The sequence below is a fragment of the Atractosteus spatula genome, chromosome 1, assembly GCF_055471065.1.
Source record: "Atractosteus spatula isolate fAtrSpa1 chromosome 1, fAtrSpa1.hap1, whole genome shotgun sequence".
Lineage (NCBI taxonomy): Eukaryota > Metazoa > Chordata > Actinopteri > Semionotiformes > Lepisosteidae > Atractosteus > Atractosteus spatula.
In genome coordinates this window covers 37,876,725-37,890,562 of record NC_142706.1, presented here as the reverse complement: position 1 = coordinate 37,890,562, position 13,838 = coordinate 37,876,725, and the positions used below count along the sequence as shown (strand labels likewise).

General features: G+C 37.8%; 1 protein-coding gene across 1 annotated transcript; it reads left to right on the top strand.

Annotated features, from left to right (window-relative positions):
- Positions 1–6,176: 6,176 nt before the first annotated feature.
- On the top strand, positions 6,177–13,262 carry grpel1 (GrpE-like 1, mitochondrial). Its single transcript, XM_088910928.1, has 4 exons — positions 6,177–6,305; positions 7,678–7,837; positions 8,479–8,560; positions 10,153–13,262. Exons 1-4 carry the CDS (start codon positions 6,238–6,240, stop codon positions 10,497–10,499), a joined length of 657 nt encoding a protein of 218 aa, XP_088767054.1. The 5' UTR covers positions 6,177–6,237; the 3' UTR covers positions 10,500–13,262.
- Positions 13,263–13,838: the final 576 nt, after the last annotated feature.

Here is a 13,838-nt window from a genome sequence, read left to right as displayed (position 1 = left end):
AAGGATGAGAGAATCCTAAAAGTGAGAGAGGAATTTGAATTAGTACTGAGAAGAGGAAGCACTTCTTCCCACAATGCCTTTGGGTGTCTGGGATAAAGCCATGTTGTTGAACTTGATTTTCTGGAATCTGTCTTCAAACTGCTGGGTGAGCTCCTCACAGTAAGAGATTTGCCACCAAAGGAGCAAGATGAACAATGTTTTCCCCTTACTCGCAACCCTCCTTATGTTCTTACAGTATATTCTTTTTAAACTGCCCAAACATATGTATTAAGGTATTGTCCAGAGGTTAGGATTTTAAATACACCAAAGAAATTGGGAGTTTTCTGTTTTTAGGAATGTGTACAGTATAAAGTATGTGTTTTAAGACAAAGATATATAAAACAATTTTCTGTTGGGAATTCAAAGTTTCATAAATCTAAACAAATCAAATGCAAACAAATTAAATTATAACTACAGTACACAATAAGCACAATTCTAAAATAAACAGTATTTAGAAATATGTTTTTAAATCCTTCTAGCTGAAACTATCCAAGAGGTTATACTGGGAGCAGAAAGGAACTTGAAGTAGTACTGTTGTGCCTAACGTAATGAATCATATCTCTTTTTCTTATGTGCAATTAAAAAAAATCTGTATCAGTGGTATGATAATAAACAAGAGAGGGCTAAATCAATTTAATTACTTCCACCAAACTTAATGATGTGCAAAGAAATTGCAATGAGGAATGAAACAGAACTTGTACAGGCTCTATAAATACATTAAGAAACACACCAAATATAACATCCCTATAATTAGCTGATGAATTGGATAGTTGATTAAAAGCTTGGCAACAGTATTGTGATTATGGTAGGTTATTTAAAGGCCTGTAACAACGGATGCCAAATGTGATAGAAATAGCTACAAACACAATAGCTTTGTATTTGTATATATTCAGTATCAAACCCTGCACTTCCTAATGAATTTATAAGGTCAGTTGACATTACAATTTATACTGTACTTTGCAAATTACTTTTGCTTTTCAATGTCCACAACCACAACCCCAGTTTATTTCTAAATCACTGAATTCAGTAATACATTAAGGAGATTGCTCACCTTTTCCATGTGATTCCTTAAAGTATAGACATAATCCGTTTAAATCAGTGTAAATTGAATATTTCAGGACAGAAAACGCACATTGTAGAGTTATATTGAAAAAACTAAAGCGTGCAGCCATAAAACATTGCCTCTAAATTGTATTATTTGTTTAAATTTTATTATTTAAATTTTCTCCTCAAGAAGTAATTAAAGGCTTATTTTGCAAAGAAGATGCATATTGAAAATGTAAAAAGTTACCATTTTATTTCAAAAACATATTTATCATGTTAGAACATTTCTTAATGCATAATCTTCTTATTCATTCATATCCCAACCATACATACTTTGGCAGTGTTGAAGAAGTTATCTGTAGCCTTGTAGGTTTGGTGTCTTCTATTTTTTATTTATCACCACTCTTAAATGCAGAATCTCTCCATATTATGCTCCTGCTTAGAAATTGCTTTGTTTACCTTATTCTATAAATGTTCTACTGGAAAATCAAGAAAACAGTTTTATGTTGTCGTAATTATTGGGTTGGAGACAGTTTGTGCTTGGTTTGTTATCATGTTAAAAAAAGACAAGGTTTGACCATCTAGACAGAAGATAGCATGTTTTTTGGTTAATATACCATGATAAATTTGGCAAACTCCACACATTCCTCAGTTCTAAAAATGACAGCAGGACTAGAAGATGTAGCAAAATCTTATAGTACAACAAACAAATCAGTTTTCAAGATTCACAGAGGGGATTTTCAGCTATCAGTACTAAATATTCTACTGTTGACAGTGTCCAAAAAAACTCAGCTTATTTTTCGTTTGGCTACATCATATGGTCCCTCTCAGAAAATTTCTCATTTTGAACCACAAAAACACATGGTGTTTTTATGTTGCCTCAGAACTCTACAACACCAGATTCATAAATCCAGCACTGAATGGTATTCATGGAGATATACTGATCATGCCATTAATGCGAGCTGGAGATTCGGGTTGTGGTCCAGTCATGTTATGCAAATCAAGACCCTTCCTTCTTTCAAGAGATAGGTAAATGAGATTTTCAGATCAATTAGCTATTGCCACCAAATAAGCAAGCTAGGTGTGCTCTTGTGTATCATACTATTTACTACTAACATATAATAGTATGTACATATAATAGTATAGTATATATAGTGACACACCTGAAGAAGGCTCCACAGCCGAAACATTGTGTTTATTTTCTTCTTTTTTCAGCATGGAATAAACCTTTACTTGTTCCTTTGCATATAATAGTATATTTGACTACATGTATGTGTTTAATCATTGCCCCTTGGTCTCAGTTAGCATACCGATACACTTTTCTAACAATACCTATGTGTAAAACATTCTCTGTGCATTCCTTTTCCATCCTAAACCTCCCATCAAAAAGTATGATGTAGTACAACTGAGGTTATTTTAAATTTCCATGTCAGTAAATCAATAAATAATGCTTAAGACTACGATAAGGTAAAGTGTAGGGCTAGTTTTCATAGCAGATACAAAACATCATATTGTAAAAACAGTATTTTTAAGACACAACGTTCTAAATTCTTACTAGATATCTATGGGACATTAAATGCTTTCTAATGACTCATGTTAAAACCTGTGCAATACCATCAGTCATGAAGTGCTGTTCATTTCCGTACACATCCTATCTGTTCACTCTCAAAGTCAATGCCATGAATCATATGGGTATCCTTGAAGCCACAGGCAACACAATAATACCAAGTTATTTTCTTAACACACTACATTCCATCACAGCATGCTTGAAACATGACAGCAGCATTTCACCTGGTCAGCACTCGGACAGGAGACCTCTAAGCAAATCTTGGTACCTGCTGTAAGTGGTGCTGGTGGATCAGTAGGTGTAATTTCCCCCTGTGGACCAGATATCCCAAACCAGTGCCCCAATTTGATATGCTTAGGAGGTTTCGTCCATCAGATGACAAATAAAACAAACGTCCTAGCTATGTGGTCATTAAAAATCTAACGTCTCTGAGCTTTCATTGTTTGTAAGACTTCAAAGCTTGGGCTTTCACAGTTCGGCCTTCCCTTTAATTAACTGGTGAAGTACTTTGTTCACTACTCTGCCTCAATTTGCTGCAGAGAGGGGATACTGGCACATAATGGCTGCTGTGAGTCACCCAGGTGGGTGCTGCACTTCAGCAGTGGATGGAGAGGGTCCTCTCCTATCTGTGAAGTGCTCTGGGATCCTATGGGATAAAAAGAGCTTTTCAAATGCACAAATTTAAATACTCAGGTCAAGACAAGTGGTCTCTCGTCCACTAAAATACTGTAATGAAATACAACGGCACAGCATAAGATAATTATGCCACTTAGATCCCATTCCATGTGACTTGCATAATAAGGACACAAAAATATCTAAGTCTCTGAATATCCCTATGAGCTCAGTTTACTCAATCATCAAGAAATTCAAAGTTCATTGGACTACCTGGATCTACATAGATCAGCCCATTCCTCCAATCTGAGCAGCCAGACAAGGAAGAAACTGGTAAGGAATGCTTTTGTGAAGCTGGCGACAATTTCACAAAAGCAGGCGGTGGCTCTGTGGCTGGAAGGATGCTGGTTCGTATCCCGCAGCCGCCAGAGGAATCCTACTCTGTTGAGCCCCTGAGCAAGGAACTTAACCCCAACTGCTCCAATGGTGCTGTATATAAATGGTTGACCCTGTGCTCTGACCCCAAGCTTCTTTCCTGTCTGTGTGTCTCATGGAGAGCAAGTTGGGGTATGTGAAGAGATAAATTCCTAATACAAGATATTGTGTATGGCCAATAAAGTGATCTTATCTTATCTTAATTTTGAAAGAGCTACAGAGTTCAAGGGCTGAGATTAGAGAAGACTTTCTTTATTCAACAGTATCCCAGTCACTCCACACAGCTGGCCTGCATAACAGATTAGAAAACCCATCTCACATCCAGCATGGAGTTTGCAACAAAAGGAGCACACAACTAGCACACAACTGATTAAAATTAACAGTGTATTAAAATGTTCTTTTGCAAAATGTTTTAGCACCATTAATGTTCATCATTTCAGTCTTCAATTCAAATTTTAAGTTCTATATATATATATGAAATCACACGGAGAATGTAATTATATAATTTCTATTAACTTTGGAATGTGCTTTTTATCATGATATAATGGAGAAACAAGTGCAAATATGAAGAAGGATAAGTGTTCAATATCAACGATAACAGCATACTATATATTGAAATTGGGTATATTCTTCTAACAACACTTTCTGTTTACAGAGAAAATGTATTGAATACGAAAAAAACCTTTAATGCGTTGGCGAAGTACTTTTAAAGACACAAATACTTGTCAAAGTGAATGTGATGTTTTAATAATGGATTCACAGTTTGAACAGCAAAAATAACTTTAATGAAATGACAGTACTTAAAACTGCCCTTTACTCTCTTCCTGTTGAACAATCAAAATTCATTCTACAGGGAATATAAAGGAGGTGATTATTGTCATTCTGTGCAATTGAAGTCAATCAATAGTGTGAGCAATCTAAGATGATGTTTGAGAAGGATCCATCTAGAAAAATGAACTCTTATATCACCTCAAGGACAGAAGGCTCTGTTTTCAGCACATGAAACAGAGGCAATGGTGAAATGTAGACCTAGCCGGCAGGGATGACAGCCCACCTATCTATCCATCCATTTTCTAACCACTTGATCCATTTCAGGGTCACAGCAGAGTCTGAGCTTGGGTTTTCCACATTCTGAAATGCTGAAATATAAAAATAGAAAATAACTTTTAAGATTGGGTCTGATGGCTGGGTTTCCCAGTCAATTTCCATTTTCTAACCACTTCGTCCAATTCAGGGTCACGGAGGAGCCATGGGCACAAGGCAGGGTGCACTTTAGACAGGGCACCAGTCCATTGCAGGGCACGCTCAGACACTCACACCAGGGTAAGTTTTCCCAGAAGCCAATTCATCTGCCTGTATGTCTTTGGACTGTTGGAAGAAACCAGAGGACCTGGGGGAAACCCATGCAAACACACGGAGAATATACAGACTCCACGCAGAGAGCACCCCAGGTCTGGAACTGAACCCTGGGCCTCAGCACTGCTAACCACTGCTTCGCCGTCTCACCCTTTCAGTGAGGTCTACTAAACATATCCTCATGATGTTCATGACAACGAACATCACAGCAACACATACAGTATATATGCTCAGCACATAAGACAAATACAGGAAGCAAATACAGAGGACAATTATGGTGCAGCTATTCCAGTCTTGTAAAATAATCCCACAATCCATGGTTCCATAGCATTTTGAAACCAGAGGTTGATTAAATCCACAATATTCTGGGACACCTCAGACTGCACTCCTTCACTGTTGGCTGGGATTACAATCTACTGTGACTAAATTTAATTTTGCAGACCAGGCCAAATAAATTTTCTTTGTGACTACACATGCAATCCTAAATAATAGACTTATCTTATTTTCTTTTAGTTTAATGGAATCCTGCTATTAATGACTTATAAAGTTTTAGATATTACAACGAAAAACAACAACTATTCATATGGAACATGTTGTGTGATGAATTTCCCTGCACTTTCTGTTCCTTGAGTACAAAAAGAAATAATAATCCTGTTTACAGACACTACTCAATCATTTAGTATAAAGAAATTTATATTTTTTAGCAAGGAATTAACCTTGCTATTTAGTAGACAGCGCACGCGGTGCAATTCCCCCACACTCGAACCTTTTGCAGAAGAAATGAGCCACCTGCTTTGGTTTTATAGCGCAAGATCATAACTCGGAATCATCTGGATTTTTGCACATCTAAAAATTACGAAACGCATAAATTATAACTCTGTAATATGAATTTAAAAAATAATACACAACGAAAACAGGCATAATTAATTTTTTTTTAATTTAAACACCGTAGTCCTTGAAACGTCAAACCGTCATACGTCACGTGAATTGCTTTTGACCTCTTCAGTCAATTACAACCAAACTCCTTTTTCCAGATCCTGCTTTACTCTTTCTCCACCGTCCTGTTATTGGTCGCTTTAGTGAGTAACTTTTGTTTCTTCCTTCTGATTGGTTACAATTATTGACGTACTCATCAGCAGCATGTTACTGTGTGCCCCCGGCGTGTGCGCTGTAGATAAGTGACAATGGCGAGCTGGTGTGCAAGAGCAGCAAGACAGTGCTATTTTGTGATAGCATCGCCTGGCCTTGTAAGGTAAGAGAAAAGTAAAGTAATCAACGATCGTCTGTAGTTATTTCCCATTCCCTAACTTGCTCGAGGTGTCCTTAGCGCTGTCGAATTTGCGTGTGCGCCATGTAACATAGAGGTTAACAGTTACATCACTGGGGATGCCAAAGGTAAGTCTCGTTATTTAAAGCAATCCGATCAAGGTTAAAAGGGTTTAAGGTTGTTTATGTCATTGGGTAGAACTCGCTCTTCTGAATACCGTAGGAATCTGAAAAGTGTAGCCTTCGTGCATTGCTACAACATGTGGTGTGTGTTCTTACTTTTTACACAAGAGAAATACATGAGTCTTCCGTTAAATTGCTTCATAAAGAAGAGGCAACCGATTTCATAATCTGATTTGACTCCGGGTATATGGAGATTCAAGTTGCGCTTTATACGAAGTTACACAATGCGTTTCAGTACGTTTTTACACGGTAATGGTGTATTAGTTCATCCTGACCAGTTTGCCTTTGATTACAATGTAGTAACATGTTTTCCTATTTTTCGCATGATCCCAAATGAAGTATCGCAACAGAATACAGGAGAGGTTTTCAAAGGAGACTCGTTACTTAAAGTGTGATGTAACAGCATGACACTAGTGCTGAACTGGGGATATTGACCGGAGTGAACAGAACAAACTCCTGCAACTGTGTCAACAGCAGATGTCACTAGAGATCAGGACATCTCTGAATATTGAGAAGACGTTTTTGTGTGACTTGCTAATTCAGAGACAGATCACTTTATTGGCCATCTACAATTGCTTGTATTAGGAATTTGTCTTTTCACATACCCCAACTTTTGCTCCATGAGACGCACAGGGAGAGAAGTCTGGGGTAAGAGCGCAGGGTCGGCCATTTATACGGCACAGTTGGATAACTGTTCCATTTATACCTGGATCAGTTGGGATTAAGGGCCTTGCTCAGGGGCCCAAAGGAGTAGGATTCCTCTGCCGGCTACGGGATATGAACCGGCAATCTTCCAGCCACAGGCGCAGATCCTTAGCCACAGAGCCACCATGTCCTTTGCTTTGTATTACTTGCATGTTAGTCTTATGTGTTGGGATTCTTTTTTTATAGTAATGCAGTCTGTTTCGTTATACAGTTCTCTAAATTGTAAGGAGCCAGCACTATCCCAGCTACTTTGTCATAGTAGAGAAGCTCAGACCTCAGATGGTATTCTTCTGCGCTCAGGCTACAGATCTACAATGCGCTGAGCAGGCTGAGCACAGGCGTAGCAGTACTAATTACGTTTAACAAGTTTCCATCACTTTAGGAAACGTTAATGCACTGCAAACGCCCATAACGGTACAAATAAGTGTCAGTTACACGTTTCAGGCCTCGAGATGTGCTTTCCTCCACAGGGCTTCCCCAAGACTGCTTTGCACTGCTGCCCAGCAGAAGAGCAATGGGCAGAGCACAGAGGAGGAGCAGGGCAGGGGGCAGCATGCTCAGCAGACCCCAGCCGAGAAGGTGCTGGCGGAGGAGAAGAGTCAGCTTGAAGAGCAGCTGAAAGAGCTCACCGTAAGCGTTCTTCTGAGCTGACACCTGAACATCACATAGAACTCACTTCATTTCGCTGCTATGACTTCATGTTCTATCACTCTCGCCTCAGTTGTATTCTTAAAAGATGTTCAGCCAAAGTACTTTTTTTTTCCTAGATAAAGGCAAGTGTGGTATTTGTCTGAGAAGATGTTATAGCACTTGAGTAGTCAAATGTTTTTGAGTAGTCAAAAACATTTTTTGTGGGGGTTTTCAGTATCTTAATGGAAATGAAACACTTCGAAGATTTTTCTAAATTACATTCCTATTCATTAGGAGCAAACACATGCTGCATTTTTGTTGTCCGGGACGATGTGTGTGCACTCAGGATCTCAGTTCTAAGGCCTGTGGGTGTTTGTATCACTTAGGGATGGGGATTTTCATATTCGGAGCAAACAGCTGAACATCACGGAGGTTTCTCATATTCGAAAATTATTCGTCTATTGCTCAATCCTCATAGCTTTCCTATTTTCATTCCTTTAACAGTTGTTAAAGGATATAGTTGTGATACGCTAGTTTCTTTCAAGCAACAGCTGGATGAGATATTTAACTACTACACAGGCTTGATGTTGATGGGCCAAATGGCCTCCTCTCATTTGTAACCTCTCTTATGGTCTTAACAGGACAAGTACAAGAGGGCCCTTGCAGACACAGAAAACCTAAGGCAGAGGAGCCAGAAAATGGTGGAAGAAGCTAAATTATATGGTAAGCTTGTAGGAAATTGTCTATGCCCATCATGACTTTATGCCTTCCACTGAAATACGGGCTAGTTTGGTAGTGTCTCAGTTGCCCTTTGTGCCCTGGAAGGACTGGCATCTCTTCCCGGGTATGTTTTCCCTCCTGGCGCCCTCCAGCTTTGAGATTTGAATCCTGAAGAAATCTTCTTTACTTTTCAAAATGGGACGCTCAAATTTTTACTTGGGCAGCCCAATGGTTAGCCTTTGCTGCCTCGCAGTGCTAGAGCCCTGGGTTCCATTCCAGACCTGGGCTGCTCTCTGTGTAGAGCTTGTAAATTCTCTCCAGGTCTTCACTGGGTGCGCCACTTTCCTCCCACAGTCCAAAGACGTACTGGTGAAGTAAATTGGCTTCTGGGGAAAAGTGGCCCTGGTTTTAGTGGGTGCACGTCTGTGTGTGCTCAGCGATGGACTGGCATCCCATCCAGGGTGTATCCTGCCTTGCATCCATCGCTTGCTGGGATAGGCTCCGGCTCCACCACGACCCTGAATTGGATGAAGCGATCAGAAGATGGATGAATTTTAACGAACTGGGCGACAGTACCCAATCAAGAAGTATTCAGTCCGCAACAGACAAGCAATTTGCCTCTGTGATCATGAGGTTATTATGATTTAGGACTGTATTCCATGTAATTCCATGTATGCATTTGAATTGATTCAAGTGATTTCTATGGAGACACATTCATTTTAAGTACATTTTAGAGTCAATAAGCACATAACCTAATCTGTGACCCATTGTGCTACCAAACACTTTAAATTGTTGCAGCCACTTCACATTTTTACACATTCTTATCAGTGTTCAAATGTTTTTTTTCAGGTGGTAAAATGCATATTCACTTGGAATTATGTCTAGAGACTGACTTGGTTATAATAAGATTTTTTTTCTGCTGGTGAAATCCTTGGTTGCATAGATTGTACATTGTAGTGCTGCCCAATACATATGGAAGCATTTCCTAAATATGCAGGCAGAAGGTTTCTGTAACCTTCAGAATGCAATCTGCACCCGTCATCACAAATTACAACATCAGTAAAAATTGAGATGGCATGGTGTTCTTTAGAGCATCTGTAGTTCCTGTCTTTCTCTGCTCTTTAACCTCTCCTTTACTTTGGTAAAGGTGTTCATGGTCCCATCTGTCTATAAAACTTTGATCAAAACTCTCTGAGCTCATCTTGGTATTTTTCATCAGTCAAATTATGAAGGACAATGTATATTTTGGTCTAATATGATTTAATACATACATGGAAATACCTGAAAATAAATGTGTATAAATATGAATTACAAGTACAGTATTAATCTTGATTACACACACAAATTGCTTCACAAAAACAGATTTTTTCTTTATTGTTCAAATACTTTTAAAAAGCACTGTATTGTGTGTATATATATAAGGTGTATGTTATATAAATTTCCTGTCGAAAGGAATTGGTAACTTCTAAAAAATTGAATTATTTCCCTACATGTTGAACACTAGGTTTGGGAAATATCACATTTTAATAACTGAACTCTTTGGGATAATCGCATTTTAATTTGTTTTGTTTGCCATTATTAATATGAATCACTAGGTATTCAAGGATTCTGCAAAGACCTACTAGAAGTTGCTGACATTCTGGAAAAGGCGACAGTGAGTGTCCCCAAAGAGGAGGTGACTTCAGAGAATCCTCACCTGAAGAGTCTGTATGAAGGGCTGGTCATGACAGAGGTCCAGATTCAGAAAGTGTTTGCCAAGCATGGTTTGGTCAAGCTTAACCCTGCGGGGCAGAAGTTTGACCCCTATGAACATGAAGCTCTCTTCCATGCCTTTGTGGAGGGGAAGGAACCGGGCACAGTAACCATGGTTACGAAAGTGGGATACAAGCTGCATGGGCGCACTCTGAGGCCTGCGTTGGTGGGTGTTGCAAAAGCACCATAACAGAATTTGATTGTAAAAAGAATGTATTCGGTGGGTAACGGATTGGGGTTTTTGTTTGAATTCAAAGAATCTCTGGACTTGATTTTTGAACGTCGTGTAATTGAAAGAAAACTCATCATCTAAAATGAAACTCTTAATCTGTTTGATTCCCCCCACTGTGTTACAAGTTATGCATTTTATGCATTTCTGCTTGACAATATATTTTTCTAAATGCAGATGAACCTTGTTTTCATATTTTGAAGAGCCTATCATAATTGTCTCCTCGCGTTTAAGCAGCCCAAAGGAAGCTAAACCCATTAACCACAAAAAAACTACAGGAAATCAGGTTTATGTTTCATACAGTCTGCCCATAGTTTGAATTTCTTTTGTAAACATGTACAATGTATTTAAGTGCTCTTTGCAGCATTTTTCAGATTTATTCCACATGTTATAACACTTTCTTAATAAAAAAAAATAGCTTACAAAACCTTGGCTTTGAGAAGAAACTGAGGGAGTTAAAGGTTGAAGTGTTTTAGTTTTTTTTTTCAAATAAAGGAGTTTGTGTTAGGAAGAAGAGAAGGCTAAGCAGAGAAGTGAGGATAGAGGGTAAAAAGCAGAGGTGAGGAGGGAGCGAGGGAAACATTAGGAATGGCAACCTTAAGGGTTGTAGGTGTCTGCGGTAAAATGTCCATTGAACTTCATCAGACAGTGTTATGAAGAGAGATGCAAAAATTGCATTAGCATTTGTAAAGGCCACAGCTGCAGATGTGTGACTTTGAACCAACATATTTGAAGTTTCGGGGGGGGGGGACTAAAGGTGTCATAGAAGGCCAAGGAAATGGGAGATTTCTGAAATAATGTCCCAGCCTGCTAGATGCAAAAAAAAATAGCATGACGATGAAGAAAAATGCCACAGTATGAATTAAAAAACACTTAGTTCAGGCACAGAGAGATGTATTTCAGGAGTTGTCTATTACCTTTGGAAGGGTGTTTCCATTCTGTTTCCTCACGTTGTTGACGCCTTTTTGTTCTGCACACTTCCTCATGCATTCGTCTTCAGTGCTAACTCTTATCCATTGTTTTGTGTGGAGTTCACCTGTTAATGTGTTTGAAGTTAACTGTAACACTACAGCGTATGGCAACTATACTTAGGTGCATATAATATTGCTAAAAAAAGTAAAAACTAGGTAATCAGAACTTCATATGAGAAAACGTGTTGACAGTACACACCATGTACTTACCTAGTAATGTTCTCTCTAGTGAGATTATATGATAATACATACAATACCATTTTCAAATCTAAATATTTTAATATTAATATTTTTATTTTCTACAACACTGCCCACTGGCACGTCACATATTTCATGAAACCATGAATTTCCATCCACAAATTAGGATTTTGCTGGACGGGAACCTTAGTGATTGGAAGATAAATTACATATTATTAAAAGCAAACACTAGTCTTGTTGCAAACATTCCAAAGTATTATTTCATTCCATATCTTGGTAGGGTTCTGCACCTGAATGGTTCCAATAGGATCTTTGAAATTTTCAAATTATTCTTGCACTCTTTCTTGTGACTAGTGCAGATGGATGCCATCTGTACATGTCTGTGAATCTTTTCACTATACAGTATTTGTAAGTTCTTTAACCATACTGATAATATTACAGAATAATCTAGGGAAAGGAGCTGCTGTGTTTTTGCTTCCTGTCAATGTTTTATGTTTTTTATTCAGTTATAAATTCATGGTAATTTGAGTTTTATGCTACTGGAACATACATGTTTAGTTCTATAAATATTTGTACAATATTTAGTTTTACTCTTATCATGCATTTGAAGGTAATCTGTGTACAATATTCCCATTCAAATTCTGTTCTGCCTTCACTGTATAGTCTAATTTTCGGCAACAATTCCCAATATAAATAAAAAACCCACTAAAACATTTCTTATTGTTTGCGAAAAATTAATTTTCAGGAAATACTCAGTTGACACTAAACTGAAACCCTTAATTCAATCATTAATCAAATAACCATTAAATCTGAATTTTCTCTCAATTTTAAAAACTTTTTTTTAAAATATAAGAGGCATAGAGATATTACAGGCATGGATTTAGTGAATGTAGGTCTTGACTAGTTTAGAATTAATAGTAATTTAGTAATTTGTAGTTTAATTTTGGACACCATGTGTTGCTTTGGATTCATTCCAGAGGAGTAACCAGACATATTTTAATGCTTAAAGGAATGCTCATCTACACTGATAAAAGAACTGAGAACTGAATGATTTTGGTTTTGAGCACAGACTGCAATGGGCCTGGTTCAAGTATTCAAACAATGTTCAAAGGTGTTGACCGAGTCATCCCAGTGGACAACTTCAGTATGAACAATGAAACACAATCCAGGGGACACAAGTGGAACTACTTGGATGTGCACTTAAAAGGCAGGCAGGACTTCTATAGAGGATTTACACATCCCAGAGTTATATAGAGGATTATAAGAGTTTAGAACGAGATACCAAGTCATAGCTACAGTCTGAACAAGGAGGTGTTGGGTACAAATCCCAGCTGACACAGAAGTTGTACTCTTAGCCAAAGGATTTGAGCACAAAAAATGTTCCAGCAAAAGATCCAGCTGCTGAAAACATGTTGCTTTGAATAAAAGTGTCAGCTGGAAGAATTAGTAATGTTGATTAAGCTGAAAGCCTGACTTGTTTCAAGAAATATCTGGATGTCTGTAAACTTCTTCATTATGTTATTAATATTTTCAATAAAAGCAGGCATTTTGGGAAGAGTCATAATCTGTTTCTTGATACATTGTACCAATATGTTAAGTTTAAATTAACAAATGCAAACTATAAACCAGGACTAAAGGATGCAATTTGAAAATTAAGGTTTTGTAAATTTGTAAACCAAATTAGATGGTATCCCAAATCGTTACCTTTAAACATGTCACTATTGTATAGAACCGTAGCATGTTACTTCTCTAGAATAATCTTTTGGGAAACTACTTTCTGAACTCAGTGAAGAAGGCAGCAATATCCTTCAAACAAGCAGCAATATTTAGTTATTGAATAGTGTTCACTTGACCATTTTAAATTTATACTTAAGATTATTTCCATAAAATGTGTGAAGCTGCATCCCTAAACTGCAAACAAACTATTTGCCAGCTCAATTCCCACCAGCATGAAAGTTTCTAAACAATATACACCTTAGAGAGGAACAAGGATCCTAATCAGACCTCTGTAAATACAAAGTCTCCTGAGGAAAAGATCAATTAAAAGCCTTCACCTTTCATGTACGTTTAGAAATCCATATTAAGAATCTCATTGGGTTTTCCACAATCAGAAATAATGAAAAAAAACAAA

What these genes read in the sequence shown, in the direction of transcription:
- grpel1 (XM_088910928.1), top strand. Translation starts at nt 6,238, where the DNA reads ATGGCGAGCTGGTGTGCAAGAGCAGCAAGACAGTGCTATTTTGTGATA. An exon ending in GCATCGCCTGGCCTTGTAAG is followed by an intron (nt 6,306 to 7,677) that starts GTAAGAGAAAAG and finishes TTTCCTCCACAG; the next exon opens with GGCTTCCCCAAGACTGCTTT. An exon ending in GGAAGAAGCTAAATTATATG is followed by an intron (nt 8,561 to 10,152) that starts GTAAGCTTGTAG and finishes ATGAATCACTAG; the next exon opens with GTATTCAAGGATTCTGCAAA.